Here is a 17,228-nt window from a genome sequence, read left to right as displayed (position 1 = left end):
CATTTTGTTCTAACTGATAAATTTTACATTTGGCGAGTCCATCCACAATAAGTAAGTACTTAATCATTTTATCGTTAATCATAAGTCGAAATAAGATTAAGTAAGTACTTTCGATCAAATTACGGTACTGTTAACCGTACCTTGCTGTGCCCAGTCCTTGATCTCGAAGCAGCTGCGAGGTGAATGCCCTGGTGACGCATGCACCTATCAGCTGGGGACTGCGCTTGCGCACTGCACCGGGGAAAATGCAGCGGAGTTTGACAGTTATTGTTAAGAATGTTATTGACAGGTGAGACAGACTGACAGGTGTGACAGCACAACACAATACTCTTTGTTTGCACCATAAAAGAAAATATAATTACTTAAGTACTTACAAAATTCTGCTTATAAATAAATAAAATAGTACAAAGTGCGGCCTTATTTCTTTTAATACATTGCTTTTTAATTACTTAATATTTTTTTAGTTTTATTTTTCAATATTACCTAGACACAAAAAAACGAAAAACTAATTCTAACCTAAAACATGCATGCTTTATTTTACAAAACATAGTTACAGAGTGAAAAAGTAACATTATTGTGTGGTGCAATGGTGACACATATCCACATGTCCAGTGATAATTCTTGTTTTCATTAATTAGCCCTGACCTAATTAGTTATTTCAATTTAACTGATAAAATAAATACTTCTGTCAATAATAAAGATATTTAAATTATGAAGGAATAAATTTTTACTTACGTTAACGAATTTATGTATGGACTTGTAAATGAGGATAAACATTTAATAGGTCATAATTATAATATGACACTTAAAGTTAGTAAAAACCTACCTGCAATACATAAGTAAATAAATAAGTACAGTGTTATATAGAATTTGTATTTTTAGGGTGGTTATACTTTCTGCAGCCATATAATTACGCTTTCCAATCATTCTAATTCTAACTTTAAAACAACGCAGCTCTCTAAAAGACCTTGATTAGATTTTTAAAAACAAAAACATTATAATTTCTGGAATCTACCTTCGGGTTAACTTCATGTTTAATTAAATATTGTGATAGTGACGTTATGTATCACTCAATGTCACACTCGCGACTTAATTGGTGCATTCGCCGAGATTTAACACGGACCGACACAGTAAAGTAATTTAATTGACATAAAAAAACAAGTGTTTTGTAAATGCTTTTTTTCCGGTGATAAAAAGATAAGTAATAAAAAAGCTGTTCTATTTAGGTGTTGATTTCCGTTATTCTTTAAAAAATATATATAAAATTATCAAGTTTTTTTACCTTATTACCATTATCAGATCTACTTTGCTTTTTGGGAGAAGATAAATGCACTGAAACCCAAATAAATCCGGTTATTTTTTATGCAGTTCAATGCACTCAAATAATTTAAAAACTGTGGCTGCTGCAGAATATACATTATTATTTATTTCACCCCGCATAAATAAATCACCCTGTGTCTAAGTAAATAAGTATTTCCGCTGCCATTGTATCCATGCACCAACTAACCTAGTTTCCTTAGGGACGTAAATAGATCGCCTATATTAAAACTGACCGCTATTCCGCGAACCGATAATGTCTTTGCCAAGAGTAAACAAATAATAATAAATTGAGGCGATTTGTAAATGTGATTGTACTGAAACTGAAACATAAAGGTGGAATTTGATAATTGCGATGCGTCGGGTAAACGCTTACCATTATTAAATACCTACAGTAGGTTCGCCTACTGGTTTATATTTACTTTATTTATATGATGCTACGGCCACACTTGACAGCCAAGATCCATGTTCGCGTTGTCGCGATAAACTTCAAGTTCGATCCATGACGAAGTGCTTGGCCAGACTACGAAAAGCTTCGAGATGTCGCGATAACCTAGAGCGGTAGTGCGTGGTATGTGTCTCAGTGCATAAGACACCTTACCTCAAAGTAACTATTAATAAAAGTAATACCTACTTACACAAAATTTGCAATATAGTGCGTAATACACTAGCTTGGCCCTCGCATTAACCCACGATAGAAATATGGATAACACCCATTTTTAAGGCCGTGTTTTCCTCAAGGGTTTGAATTGAACACAAAAAAAACAAGACACCTAGGAAATATTATAATGTAACAAAACACTGCATACTGCATAGCGTGATAGCCCCCCTCCTTGCTCTTGGCAGCCATGGCGGGGGCGACGACCTCTCATACACCCGGTGCAACACGCACACACACACACTTGATACATTTACACACAGACACACTTTTGCGATGGAAATAGTGTAAAAGCTTCCTTTCTTGGAGGTTGGGTTGGAGCTTTGAATAAGATTTGTGGAAGAAGAGATTTTGTTAAGCTGTACCGAAAAAGTCTTATTACCTACTAGAGTCAAGAGTGTCAGGCAGGGTAGTAACAGTAGTAAGTGACTATAGTTAATACTATATTTGAAGTACTTAAATTTCGGACATACTTATGTAAAATAATATCACCGAAAAGTTTTTAAGTAGGCACTTAAATATTAAACTTAATTACCTACTTACTACTGTTACGGTCCTAATACTCATAATACTTAACGTTAAGTAGTGAACTAGTAAATATTTTAATACTTAGATTACAAAATATTAATTATTAAGTAAATAGTTAGGTAAATGGGCGGGAAACAAAAGTTTAAGAAATTATAATTGCACGTTTAGTTTTCCTTTTCGCTATCGTAATGTTAATTGTTTAAATTGTTATTATTTCATGCTACAATAATCTTATATTATTATGCTTCAGACATTTCAGGTAACTACAGTCTGTAAACTAAAGATGGACGTCTGATGTCTTTTTATTACCCTAGGTTTTTGACAAATTACTTGGCGAAAATCTGAAAATTTACCATGGTTGGTTTATTTGACAACGATTTTCGGATTCAAAATGTATTGAATTTGACTCTATTTAAGTACCTCGTAAATTATATTTCACATTGACTTAGCAATAGGGCGCCTGTGCAGTCAGCGACGGACATCGAAACTGACGGGCTAATATTTTTTCCTCGGTCACAAACGCAAGTCTAGCTCTAATATGCAGAACATCTCCTAAATAAAACCTCTTCATGAAAATGTCCTCATCAATTGAAGTCGGTTTCAGCCGATCACTAACATGTAGCGTGGCCTGTTAATTGAAATGTACTGCAATGGATGTGTTGTGTATGACACATCTAGATCTAGGGCACATTGGCGTTGCATTCATTGAGCCAGATTGCGTATGGTCCTATTCCTATCGTGTCCAATAAGTATGTAATAAATGTGATTATAGGTTTATAAAACGTATATTTTTATGGAGTGTTTGAGAGATTATAATATTATATCCTAGAAGAAGAGTTTATGATTATCTATGTATACTTAAACTTATACACTTATTTTTAACTTAAGTAGGTACCTATACTTCCTTACTGAAAATTAAGTAGTAATGCGTGCAGGGTGCCCTGTAATACGTCTTTTAATCATATGCACATAGAATAACAATTCAATATGTAAGTACCTACTTACTTAATTATTTATGTGACCTATTGTAAAGGGTCACCGTCTAACTGAATATAGTAATTCATAATTATTATCAGCCAATCTTTTCACCATGATTATAAAGCCTTGTCTTATTAGTTCTAGTTCTTTTAACCGACTCGATAAAAAGAAAACCTATACAACCGACTAAAAAAGCACAAGACACTATGGCAGTAGTTAGCATTTGAACTATTTTGATTAAACATGACTACAATCATCGTCGAGTCATCATCATCACCATTTTGATAAAAATAGGACACTAAAATCCTACTTATAGAGGTAAGTATAAAGGCGAAAGTTTGTGAGTATGTATGTGCGTGCGTGTGTCTGTGTAAGTTTGTTACTTCTTCAGGTCAAAACGGCTGAACCGATTTTAATGATATTTGGTATGGACTTAGCTGACACCCTAGATTAATACATACGCGCGGAATGCCCACGGGAAAACTGATTTAAGTCGAAGCGCGCTTGCGGGAACAGCTAGTGAAATTATAATTATGAAGCACCGATTTAACACCTAGGTAGGTAAATAAATGCTATATTAGGGTAACTGTGGCAATAATTCTCATCATGACACGTTCTAAACCAAGCCATTAGCGCCTCACGCGATTACATTCGTCATTTATAGCCCAGTAACCAAACGTTACAATACGATCGAGTACTTTATTTTGCCGATGCAAGAGCCACATTTTAATGTTAGGTGTGTAAAATAATTTTGTACAAAACATATGTTGTCACACTCTCACACACGCCCACGAGCCCCAAGCTAATATTGATATCTGACAGCTGATATTTTATATCTACACAGATGCATGGATAGATTGGTACCTACCATGTACCTACATACATATTTACACCTTATACCCGAGTACAAAATATCTGTCTTACATAGAAATACCTATCTGCCCCGGCCGGGAATCGAATCCGGCCGTGGGAATTTCGGTTCGAAAAGGTATTAAATCCAGGGTATCAGCTCACTAATTACAAGTATACATTAATGCCATATTTAATAAAAAGTCGGTCCCAATAAAAAGTTACAGACATCCTGAAGAAGTACCTGACATACACATTTTCGCGTTTATACATGTAATAAAAAAAGGATTTTCCAAAGTCTTTGAACTAAATTTGCTCAGAAGGAGCCCCTCAGTCACTCTGTTTGATTTCATCCATATTCCCAAAGAATCCCTTATATCGTTGATGAAAAGTACCTACATAATTTAACTAATAGTAAGTACTTACTTACCCAACAAGTCGTGAGTGTTTATTGAGTTTATGTATTTTTATTTGTAATTTACTCATGCATCATGCAACATATTTTTTTCCTATCTATTAAAAAACGTAATAATATTGTCTTATCGGACGTATTACCGTAATCTTAGTGTCAATAAGTCAGTAGGTTTTGATTACATATTTTGTTTTATTGTAAACCTACGCAATTATCCTTTAGGCAAAGTTAATATTTCTGCAGTGAACAATTAATTATTTAGAAATATGGCATTTAAGGACAATAATTTATGCAACGTACTCTTACGGTAAAGGCAAACATGCATCGTGAGGAAACCTGCACATCTAGATTGAAGATGTGTACCTAAGTGAATGGTACCTACTCATTAAAAAACCTGAGTACAAAATATACATAAGTACTTATACCTACTTACTCCGACCAAAAAGCGGGTGACACGACTATTTGAAAATTTTGAAATCTTCATAATATACAGTAGGTATAAGGAGTTAAGCAAGTAGGTACCCATATACAAAACCAGCTTAGCCGGAAAAACACAAATTCTTCATAATTATTTCCCTATCCATCCTATCCCAACCTAGGTAGGTTAGTACTATGATATGTAAACTTGTAAGTAAATATCTGGAAAACGTAAATTTCTACGTAGAAAATGACTTTCACATTTTCCATTTCTATTGTGTTCGTCTTGTAAACAGACGTTCACCTAGAGACCTAACTGCATGAGAGTAGATGTAGGTAAGTACTTAAAAATTAACTTGCCAAAAATAATCTTATTGTAATGAATAAAATAAATAAGTAATATTATAAAAACTACCCACACACCATATCTTTGGTCTACCGACAGTTTGTGTCATCTCTCCACTAAATTAACAATATTAATTCCTCTAGAATCATTATTTTTTTTCTGCCTGAACACTTAGGTAATTATTTGAAAATTTATCTTGACTAACCAAACCGTAATAAACATAATTATTAGTTAGTATTAGTATTTATCTTACCTGTTAGCTTTCCACCACAATTTTCACGAAACAAAAAGAAAAGATTCCACTTTAAATCACAAACTATTTTCAAACGCCACTGTTAAAAAACAATCGCGAATTTCAAACAAAAATACAAATTTGGAATCCTATCAAACTTCACAATTTTTACGGGTTTGTTTTCTTTTTTTCCGTGCCGGTTTCTAGCGTCGCAACTAAACCAGCCAGCGCGCGTACGTTTTGCTGTGCGCCGCACGAGTCTAGCGGGACACTGGCTGGCCGGCTGTTTGGCTGTTTGTGCCGCATGCAGTTTGACAACACTGAAACAGTCCGATACCATACCAAGAAGGGCGCATGCGTATTCCGAATCCAAAACATTTAGCACGTGTAGCGGGAATCTTTGCATTGTAGGACTACCTACCTCGCTGGGAACATGAATCGAACATAAGATATATATGCGTAATATTTAAGAGTAGGCATCTATAGGAGAGAACGAAAATAACTTCAGAAAGTATAGAATATTAAATAAGTAGTGTGTGATACTTATTGATAAATTAGCTTACTTACTTAAGTATACGTTTAGGTTTATCTTTTAGGATTTATTAAATCAGTAAGTAGAAGATAGTTATGTACAGTGAAACTATTAATTCATGACATTTATGTTTGAGGAACTACAATTTTCAGGTAGGTTCTTAGATGTGTTGTTGTGGTTGTTTGTAGTTATTGTTGCTGTATTGGTAGGAGTTAGGACCATAATCGTCCATTGCTCGACGTAGACCTTTACCAACACTTAATTTTGTCCTCACCCATCCAGTGTAGGCTACTTGTCTATGGTCGTCGCCCATGCAGTGGCCTCCTTTAATGCACCCCTCTTTCTGCTTTTTCATACTGGGTAAAGTTAAAAACTAACGGTCTTATTCATAAAAAAACCTTAAAGTAGGTTTACTGAGCTCAATAGTTACGGAACACATTAAGCCTATTTGAGGTTTCGTAAAAATCTCTATTCATAATAGTTCCGTAAAGCTTCAATAACTATAGTGATGCTAATAGATTTCACAGACCAAACATTTTGACATTTACCCTATTAAGTTGCCGGTCCGACGAAACCATAAACAAAAAAAGCGAAAACTTTCATTCATTTATCAATCTCTATTATCTATGTTAGCCACGGCGCGGCACTTAAAAAAGTTTACGTTGGCTTAAAGGCGCAGTGGCCAAGCCAAAACCCACAAAAAAAAAATTAAATTTTTACGTTACCATGGCAACTTATTTTCAGCAAATATTAACTCACAACAAATGTCAAATCGTCAATAAAGCAGAACAGCTGTTGACCGGCCGCCATGTTTTTGTACAAGAGGAGGTTTACGGAAGGTGTATAGTAGGGTCCAGCCAACTTTAGCATATCAAGGTTTTACGAATCAGTTGGAGAGTTCTTTAGCGCTATTGATCGTTTATGAATAAAGTTTTTTTGACATTTGCTTATAGCAGGCCTATAGGTCTCCCGTAACTTTTTATGAATAAGACCGTAAGTCATACGTGGTCATACTTACCTAGTTACTCGGCCAAAAATGTACTTATGAAAATCTTAGTCTTTTTTGGAATTTCAGAGATAATCTCCGATCCCTATAATGAAAGCTGCTCAGTATGGTATTAAGTATGAGGGGTACATTCACGCTGCCAATGAGGTAGGTAAAGTTTAAAGATCATGAGGAGGAGATATTTTTGAAAAGTAGGTAGGTAGTAGTTACCTGTTAAAACGATGTAAATCCATCCAGTTAGGTTGGCTGGCGCCGCATTTCACTTCGTGAGATTTTCAAAGCCTGAAAAATTAAAAACTAAAAACTGTCTCTAGGCGCCACCTAGTTGTTATCAACCTAAACAAACCCCAACTCAACTGGACTTCACATTTTACATCTTTACTTTTGTAATTTATAGTCTAGATGGCGCTAATAATGTTTTCGTGACATAAGTCAAGAGTCCGTATTCTACGGTCAACGATCGCTACGGTCATGCGGTCACGGTTCACGCGTGACGTTCCCATCCACCAAAATAAAATCTAATAAACATGGACGGTTCATACTAAATAGTAATTGCGTGGAACTAAATGATACATTGAAATTAAAAAGTTATAACATTCTGCCATTGGTCCATACTAAATTATGTAGTTGACCGACCAATCATAATGTAATCTGTATTATGTCGGAAATATTTGATTGGCACAAGCAAAGCAGATGTTTTTTTTTGTGTCGCTATCGTGTCAAGTGTGTGTGTGGCGTCAACTGGCGTCCTCTTATCAATATTATCTAGTTTTGCGATTTTATTTATTATTGTATCTGTTATTTACTGAAAACTATATTATATTATGAATTAGAAGAAAAATCTACAAAGTTAACAGTCTTCTACCTCGTAGCGACAGTAATTTCACGTCTAAAACACAGAAAATATGGACAGGAATATGAGGTGAGAGCAAATTAGATTTTTATTTTCATTTTCCTTTCACGTTGTTCATGCTGGAAACAATACAGAAATCAGAAATCCCTAATCATTAGACCAGCTCCCTATTTCATGGGATATTTGGGGTTTTTTCGTAAAAGTTACGCTTTATCTATTCGCATTTTGGTATCTCTAGCTAACCTACTTGGTTGTTCCCGTTATTTCGATTTTTAATCACGACGCTATCATTTGCACTTACGATAAGGCAATGTTTATTTACATAAAATCCATAGAGACAAGCGCTGCGTGCGTATCCTACTCAAAATATACATAGTGGTAGTATAGAGCTATAAAACGTTCACCGCGCTTTTCTTTGTTCATCATGGATTCTAAGTTTTCTTTTTGGCGCTCTGGACCTGAGACACGAGTAGACAATATAATAATTATAACCTGATGGCAGAACATCGTGGTGTTATTTTGTAGATTCTTACTGAGATTTACAACATAAAAATTAAATAAATAAAATTAATTCTATTAGCTTACATTGACAACAATATTGTTAACCATAAGCCAAATCATGAAATAGCAAACCACTGCCAAGAAAGCCAAGACAACAACTCTTAAAACCATAAAATAAAAATGTGTCATTTTCAGGTCAAGTTATGTGAACAGTGGACCCCGGTCGCTCCCTCACATGGGCAGCAAACGGCACTCGGACTCGCGAGGTCCGAGACTCAGCCCCCCGGCACAGGCTCCCAACAACATCAACGCACACAACAACAACTCTCACTCAACACAGCATGATGATCTCATTAATTATATCTACGACTCTTGGAGTAAGGTATGTGTTTCTTGAAGATATATTGTAATATTTCCATTCCATACTTCCATGTATTATAAGAGATGAGTTCAAGATGTAGATGTAGATCATAGCCAACCTTTTGAACAAAGCTGCCTGCCTGTAATAATACTATTTTTAAATACTAAATTTCTAGAGAGATAACATTATCAGTCTTAACAACCTAAGTTTAACTGCATTGGATAATAAACGCAACAACCACTAGTAATCTTTAAAACACTAATCAACAACCCGAATTTCCTCCAAACTTTCAGGTGAACCGAGACTTGGAGCGAGGCAACGATGAGGCCAAGTACTACCAAGACATGGTGTCTCCGCGGCAGCTGGCCAACTTCCGCCCCTTCAACCTCGAGGAGTGGTGGGCGCGGAAACTCCTCCAGACCATCAACCGCAACAAACACCGGTCCTAGGCCCCGGACGATCGGAGTTTTACATTCCTCGTGGTCTGTTCTGTTCTCATTGTGGCAGTCTCTTTGGTTTCTATGTGGGTACTGAATTATTGGAAATAGTTAGGTTTTGTTTAGAAATTGATGGCGGCATGGAATATATGGGTGGAATGTTATGGTACGATCTAGCTAAATGTAAATGTTTGGAGTTTGTATACATATTTGTTAAATAGAGGTTGTAAGAGAGAGTTAAACTTCATTGTGTTACATTTAGCAAGTCTTAAACTGTATTTTTGTGATGATTATGAATTTGGGAATAATTTTTAAGTACCTATGTGTAAAAATATACACTTACCATAAAAGTGTGTCAAAACCCAAGTTTAACACATTTAAATTAATGATTTCCTAAAAATTCTAGTCATCACATTATGTACCTACATACATCAGGCCTATGTGGACGATAAAGGGCTGATGATGATGATTGTACATTCTCACTGTATATTCCATGGTGGCTCGCACACAAATTACAGTACAACTCTCTATGAAATATTCTACGCAGGCATGTAAAATACTCTAGATCGGCGTCTAGGTTTAGGCTTAGACTTTGTAAAAGTTATTGTCTTGAGCAAAATGACAGATGTTGACCTTTTGAGGTTGATGCTAAGATTATACTTACCTAAATGTTAAATTAAGAACTTAAACTTTATGTAAGTACTTGGAATTCCTTAACTTTATTTAAAATGCAATGTATGGTATATACTATATACAATTGAATGCCCACATAACAACTGAAATTGATTTATGCGTTAACTAAAAGAACTTCAGCGTAGCTGGAGAATAGTTCATACTTTCATCATACATCTCAAAATCATCAATAATTTTGTTTTAGATCTGATTTTTCAATAGTCAGATAAATTTTATTGTAGTCTTAGGAATAAAACTGTTGCTGTCACTGTCTTATAGAAACATTCTGTCGCGACAGCATCAGAATTATTTCTCAGATAACTAACCATTGAAAAATCAGCCCTTAGACCCAAATCAGACTTTTGAATAGCATAAAACAACAATTATTAAGGGAGTAACAGTTATAATTATAATAGTAAACCAATGAGGATGAGAAGTGAGGAAATTCGAGCAGCACCATGGTTTAAATAAGAAGTACTTATATGCATTGTCCAACTAGTGATGGAAAAGATCCTCAATTAAAACTTCAAACATTTCGGAATTTATTACAGTTTTTTTAGTAAATGACTTCTGTTTTACCGAGTAACAAATACCTAATCATAAATGCAAATAGTAAGTACTGGATTTCTGATTTGAGAAAGTCAAATTAAGCACTACTTAAATTCATCTTAATTGATGTGATATTCTCAAATCAGAATCTGGGCCATTCATTATTGAACACCAATTTTTTGTAGACGATCTGCATTATAAACGTTGGTAGAGTGAGTGAAGTATGTATGTAAATATAATTATTAGATATGAGTAGGTATTTATAATTTAAGAAAATGTATTGTGACAAATCTTTGTTAGAATCAGCTAGAATTAGAATAACGCGAGATTAGTGTCGCATCAGAAACATGATACATTTAAATTTGTATAATTAAGTAATTTTTATTCTGAACTCTATTTTTAGAAATGCAATAATAAGCACGTACTTGGGATGTGTCCATCCGGTTTCTATACCATATTATCTATGTGTATGGTTTTTCTTATGAGGAATAAGTTTTGACGGATTGTAAATAATTGTAAAAGCTAAATCTCAGGTAAACAAATCCTTATAAGATTTACATAGATATAGAAGGGGTTAGAAAACGGCACTTTTTAAATCAACAATATCAACATTTATAATTAAGTATTTTGAATGATCCTTTAGTGTAATTAAGTACATGAGATTTTATTAAGTAGCTACTTAAATTAACGGGATTGTATATTTAAAGCAATTCATGTTATTTTATTGTTATTATAGAATCAGACAGTTGCATGAGTGCCCTTATAGATGGCGCTAACGGTTATACGTATATCTTGCTTACCTTACATGTTGTTAGAGGGAGAAGGCAGTATGCTGCCGTATTTTTTTATAGGATCAGGTTGTATGTAATTATTATAATATTGACATTCCATATTTTGCCCGTACTTAGTAAAGTGCATTTGACCTGCAGTTATTACATTTTAAGAATACACAGAGTCGCTGAATTATGGATTTGAATAAAAGATTTTTTACGGATGAATTAGTTTTATTGCTAATTTTTAATTAAGTACTTAACTTAATCATCCTTAGGCATTTTACTCTAAGTATACACTGTAGATAAGACTGGCAAATTCAAGCGACCACGGATGAACGTGGCGTGGACACCTTTCCACTTTTGGACCTATCCATCAGCCTTGAGGCCTAGTTCCAACAGTGGACGATTGTAGGCTCGCCACGCATGCTGTGATAAGTTGAAGGCACATGAAAACTTAATTTTGTTGAAATGAGAACACGCAGCAATAAAAATTTCTATTCAAGACTACACTGTCGTGTGAACCTATGTGACTGTCTAAAGTTGTCGTAGAAGAGCTCCCAGAAGACCACGCTCTCCTGCCGGAAGCGATGCTCTATGGCCAGGTCCAGGTCTATCTTGAGGTAGGGCCGAGATGTCTCCGACACTGGCTCCCAGATCAGGGGAACCAGATCAGTCTTGGTCGGGGTGGGATTTCTGCGAAAGGAAAGGTGAAGTTTGCGAAGTGCTTTTTTATTTTCGTACGGTAGGTATTTATTGGGAAGTAGGTAGATAGGTACTAGTTGGTAATTAGATAAATCTGATTAGGTTAGGTATAGGTATGAATAGTTGTCACCAGGGGTTTCCCTTCACCATTACGGTGTAAGTAAGTAGGTTAAATTCCAAGTAGGTACCTAACTAATTTTTACCTCTCTTGGGATTCGAACCCGCTTCTCTGCCGGAGAAGGCATACTTTACCCGACCGAGCTACCTATGCTCAACAAACTATAAAACTTACCCGTATTTGATGAAATTCGCCCACAACTGACTGAGACGGTCAGACACCAACTTTTCATCATCATTGAATTGTTCGTAGCCATTAGCGTATGCGTATTTCAGTTCCGCAGTATGTTTGGCGTGGTCGACCAGTGCATCATCGTTCTCACTCACATAGTTAAACATGTAACTGTATATTGGCCCTGCCTTTTCTTTTAACAGTTTGGCTACAGCTATTTCAGTTGGATAGATAAATAGATAGTCCGATGAGAATGCGTCCAGAAGCAATCCTGTGTCCTCATTTGCATCTTTATCACCCAGGTAGAAATGCTTTACAGCTTCCGTAGCTTTGTTTAAGTTAACATTATCGAAGTCGAAACCCACACTCAAGTAGCTTTCAATAACTGAGGGATCTCTATCCGTGATGTCACACCATTCGCAACTGGTAACGCCGATGAGAATCTCCATGTTTTTGATTTTGTTAGACGGTTCTATAGAAAACGGGTCAGCTTCAATGAAATTTTGCACGCCGCTAAACGACCTCTCTACGCAAGGCACTAGTCTCATGCTCAAGTCGTTCACAGCCGCGATCACTAAGTCTGTTGAGGATTTAGTTAAAAACTCGAGAGCCTGCTCAGTGTCGGTGGTATTGAGTCCAAGATACCCAGCCACCTTTACAGCCGCCTCTGTGTCCCCTTCAACATGCAATCCTGGTGTCTGTGGCAATCCACTCTCAACAATTACTTTGTGAAACAACTTCTCTTTCTTGGCGTAGAGCTGGTACAACACCGACGCAGCTCCAGCGCTCTCCCCTGCTAGCGTCACGTTGTAAGGATTCCCCCCGAAATGCACAATGTTGTCTCTGACCCATTTCAGGGCTGAGTACTGATCTTTCAAGCCCTGGTTTCCTGGTACCGTGGGGACATCTAAGCAGAAGAATCCGTACGGACCCAATCGGTAATTTATTGATACTACGACGATGCCCTGTTCTACCAGCTTGTGGCCATTAACGAGATCATTAGCGGAGTCCCCGTTGATGTAAGATCCTCCGTGAATGTACACTAGCACTGGCAGAGGATTCTTCACGCTGGCTTTGGAGGGAACGAAGACGTTCAGGGTGAGGCAGTCCAAAGATCCACTGGTAACTTGGTCCTGATTCTTTTCTTTGTCAGTGATTTGAGGGCATTTGATCCCGTGGCGGTTAGCGTTGAACACATCGGCGAAAATAGGGGCGGGGAGGGACGCCTGTAAACAATTACAAGAAAAATTACACCCGAGTCACCGTTGCCGTTGTTCTACAAAATGAAGTGATAGGTAGGTTATTAGGTAGCCTATGCCAAAATTATCAAAGCTTGAAGATATTTAACACTCGCTTTTCGGAGCAAGTCTTGCTACACTTTTTTAAATGATTTCCCGTGGAAGTCAAGGGATAAAAACGATAAAAAGTATCCTAAGTATATAGGTATAGCAATTAGGGATAATGTAGCATAGGTAATAATGATGCAATAGATTTTTATCGGAAGGATAGCTTTTGAGTTTACCCGTTTCAAACCATTTTATACAAACATTTCCTATTAAGTATAATAAATTAAGAATAATACTCACCCCAAACGGATTGGCCGCATCAACTTGAGCGTAAGGAATTCCGTGGAATGACGAATAATCACCGTTGACAGCCTTCTCTCCTCTCACTAGGCCTTGATTGATCAGCACCAAAGGATCCACCCTTACTTGAGCACCCACCACATACTCAAGTGTTAAAATTACACTTAAACACTTAAGAAACATTGTTAAATTACTTACCTACCTACTTATTTGTTCTATCGGTATTATATCGCATTTAAGTGCGACGAGATGTATTTTGCCAAATGATAGGAATGTACGTATATTTAAGAGCTGGTTATCGCTCCTTTAATCATCTGATATTATTTATCTCTTTCGGCTGAATAATACTGACAAAATGATAATATAGGTGAGTACCTAGGCCTGTGGAATGTAATAAGTATAGGTACCTTGGTTATATGTATAGGTAAGTGATCGATAGACAAAATAATAGATTCCTACAAGAGGTGTGAAATTATGATGACGATTCGATAAATTCATAGGTTAATCTTTACTGATTTTATGACGTAGGTAGTTAAAATGCCTAAATAAAATAAACTCTGTTGTTGGATTGTCTTGTACAGTGTACCTAGGTAGACCTTTCCCCTATGCTATATTAAATACTCAACCAACCTACTTTACTAAATACTATGTAGCTACTAGATAGCTCATATCCCAGCGTCGGGGTTGCACATCAAACAGAGAATGTGACATCAAAGCTAGTTATTTGTGTTTCAGAGTTCGAGACTGATTCAGAGCCGAGTGTACCCACATTCGAACCGTTTATAAAATAAGATGGATTTTGAAAACAAATGTACACATTAGATAATTGCAAAAAAAAAACAATGACTACTTAGGGTGACTTGCACCAAACATTTAAACGTAATTCAAACTATTGCTGGTTTGTTTTTAAAGTACTTACCTATATTTTCAGAGAAAGCCAGCTATAGATTTAATTACATTGTAAAATATACTTAGACCACTGTAGGCCTCCTCCAAGACTTTAGTCAATTTTGCTTTGATCACCTCACTTGGCAGGCGGGTTAGAGATATTTAAAAAAAAACGCAATCGTCCAAGGATTAAGAGTAATATAACAAATATATGCCCCAGCCGGGATTCGAACCCGGGATATTCAACAAGAGGAGTTATCTATCAGCTGCTACGCCATCGGATCATCATGACAGATAAACGCTCTTCTTATTAAGCTATCGCATGATAGATAAAAGATAATGGTACCTATCGGAGATAAATTTCCTGCGTAAGTATTCATAGTCATTGTAGATTGTTGCGAGATTCAAAGTGATCATTCCATGTTCTCATTAGTTAGTCGAATGATTCAGCGATGAATGACTACGTTTTTCTGCCCCGTACAGCTGAAATCAATATCAGTTTCACACTTGAACGTCAAGCTAATCTGAACTTGACTAAGGCTATGAATTGTGATTGGCAGAATAATAATTGTCGAACCTGTCTTTTATTGTGCGAAAGTAGGCCACCAACCCGCATCATTGGAAGGAGGCCCGTGCCCCAGCAGTGGGGACGTGATGGATCGTGATGATGATGATGTAGTGTTGTGTGATATCTCCAATCAGCTTGCCAAGAGTGGACATTATGTTAGTTGGCCCCTAGTCTTGGAGCTAACATATCAAGCAAATTTCACATCTGCACAATAAATACGCACGTTCAATTCGGAAGATTATTTTCCGAAGTAAGATCTAGATCGGCTAAGTTTTTCAACTTTTCCCGCTTGAGTTTAAAACTTTCAGATTACAGGCCAAGAAATTTAATGCGACCCAGAATTGATTTCCAATCTTAGCTCTTAGGATGTAAATCCTAACTAATCCTAACTATAATAATATTATAAATGCGAGAGTAACTGTGTCTGTCTGTCTGTCTTTCTGTCTGTCTGTTACTCTTTCACGCCAAAACTACTGAACGGATTTGAATGAAATTTGGTATACATACGGTCTAGTCCCTGGGAAAGAACATAGGCTACTTTTTTATCCCGGAATTCCCACGGGAAAACGTTTTAAGGCGAAGCGAAGCGCGCGGGAACAGCTAGTATAATATAAAAATATATCTACATAGGTCTAGGTAAGCTCACTTTAGTAATTAAACTAAACGGAAAACTAACGAAATACTAACTAACAAACGAAAAGTGTGCATTATTGATCAGAATATTACGAACAAAAAAATGATTGAGAATATATATATTTTAAATTAAATATTCGGCATTTTGTGGGTGGAACTTTTTATTGGTCGCAACTTGCGACCAATAAAAAGTTCCACCCACAAAATGCCGACAATGGAGAAGTCATTTGCCAGATCTCCACTCTGGTACCGGAGCTGTAATGCGCGCTCACCTCCCGACATGCAGACCTACATGTCAACCCATGGAGCCTACTCAGCTGGGTCGGCCGGCGCATGCTATCCGTCACGCACTACTTGATATCCAGTCAAGCACCGGAGATGTCAGTCCTAGGACCAACTATAAGGGAAACTCACGTGCCCCGTGACTCTTTCGCATCAACGGCCCTCGTCCTAAACCGCTACTTGAGCCACTAGCTGCGCACGGGGGAGACGCCCGGTGACAAGCTTACCGGGCAGACGAACGTTGTCCCCCCCCTGTAGCTAACCACGCGCCATTACGAATCCATACCTAAGTCCGGATCCACTAGCAAGCTAGTGGAGGGTAGTACCCTGGTCCAAACAGCCGGACTCGTAATTCCGGCTGCGCAACCCCGCACACCTCGGGTCCTGGTGGCGGTTGATCACCATTATCACCAGTATCACCACAGTTTTAACTGCAAAGGCCGGCTTGTACTGTAGGTAAGGTTAAAAAAGAGAAAGATTGATAGTGGTTTCATGAAGTCGGTTTTTTTTTTAAATTATTATTATTTTATTTTATTGTTTTTAGTTTATTTGCAATAACAATTGTCAATCAAAAGTAAGATGCAAATGATACCAATAATTTTACTTTAGGACTTAAGTCCTACTAGTCAATACGAATCATTCAAGCCTAAACACGAGGTAGTTGCTATATACCGTTGAGGAGTTCCCCTGACTGCCTTCCGTTTCCATCATCAGATCAGCTCAAGGTCACCATCATATTTTTTTGTATTAAGAACTATATTTACGTTCTAAATTTGATTAGAATCGGTTAATAGGTGCTCAAAATGGAAATTCATACCCTGTTTTTACCCTACCCACCCTTGGGGGTAGAACAAAATTC

The 17,228-nt window shown here is 36.7% G+C and overlaps 3 protein-coding genes across 3 annotated transcripts in view; 1 reads left to right on the top strand and 2 right to left on the bottom strand.

Moving 5' to 3' along the window:
• Positions 1-6,031, bottom strand: part of LOC105398500 (ATP-binding cassette sub-family G member 4) — a 38,663-nt gene extending 32,632 nt beyond the window's left edge. Inside the window, exon 1 of the mRNA XM_038118324.2 lies at positions 5,759-6,031. The gene's annotated coding sequence lies outside the window, so the exon portion shown is untranslated. The remainder of the gene's footprint in view (positions 1-5,758) is intronic.
• A 1,992-nt stretch (positions 6,032-8,023) lies between these two features.
• Positions 8,024-11,642, top strand: LOC105398501 (MAPK regulated corepressor interacting protein 2). Its single transcript, XM_011570619.3, has 3 exons — positions 8,024-8,197; positions 8,825-9,011; positions 9,284-11,642. Exons 1-3 carry the CDS (start codon positions 8,181-8,183, stop codon positions 9,437-9,439), a joined length of 360 nt encoding a protein of 119 aa, XP_011568921.1. The 5' UTR covers positions 8,024-8,180; the 3' UTR covers positions 9,440-11,642.
• Positions 11,632-14,291, bottom strand: LOC105398502 (para-nitrobenzyl esterase-like). The gene is made up of 3 exons (XM_011570621.3): positions 13,999-14,291; positions 12,416-13,638; positions 11,632-12,114 (listed from the first exon to the last, which is right to left on the bottom strand). The coding sequence occupies exons 1-3, from the start codon at positions 14,179-14,181 to the stop codon at positions 11,916-11,918; spliced, it is 1,605 nt and encodes a 534-aa protein (XP_011568923.3). The 5' UTR covers positions 14,182-14,291; the 3' UTR covers positions 11,632-11,915.
• Between the last annotated feature and the right edge of the window lie 2,937 nt (positions 14,292-17,228).

Source organism: Plutella xylostella, chromosome 29 (assembly GCF_932276165.1).
Source record: "Plutella xylostella chromosome 29, ilPluXylo3.1, whole genome shotgun sequence".
In the NCBI taxonomy this organism is placed as follows: domain Eukaryota; kingdom Metazoa; phylum Arthropoda; class Insecta; order Lepidoptera; family Plutellidae; genus Plutella; species Plutella xylostella.
The sequence above is the reverse complement of the archived record's forward strand: the minus strand, read 5'-3'. Positions and strand labels throughout refer to the sequence as shown.

What these genes read in the sequence shown, in the direction of transcription:
- LOC105398502 (XM_011570621.3), bottom strand. Translation starts at nt 14,181, where the DNA reads ATGTTTCTTAAGTGTTTAAGTGTAATTTTAACACTTGAGTATGTGGTG. An exon ending in ATGCGGCCAATCCGTTTGGG is followed by an intron (nt 13,639 to 13,998) that starts GTGAGTATTATT and finishes AATTGTTTACAG; the next exon opens with GCGTCCCTCCCCGCCCCTAT. An exon ending in GCGAATTTCATCAAATACGG is followed by an intron (nt 12,115 to 12,415) that starts GTAAGTTTTATA and finishes TTCCTTTCGCAG; the next exon opens with AAATCCCACCCCGACCAAGA.
- LOC105398501 (XM_011570619.3), top strand. An exon ending in TCTACGACTCTTGGAGTAAG is followed by an intron (nt 9,012 to 9,283) that starts GTATGTGTTTCT and finishes CCAAACTTTCAG; the next exon opens with GTGAACCGAGACTTGGAGCG.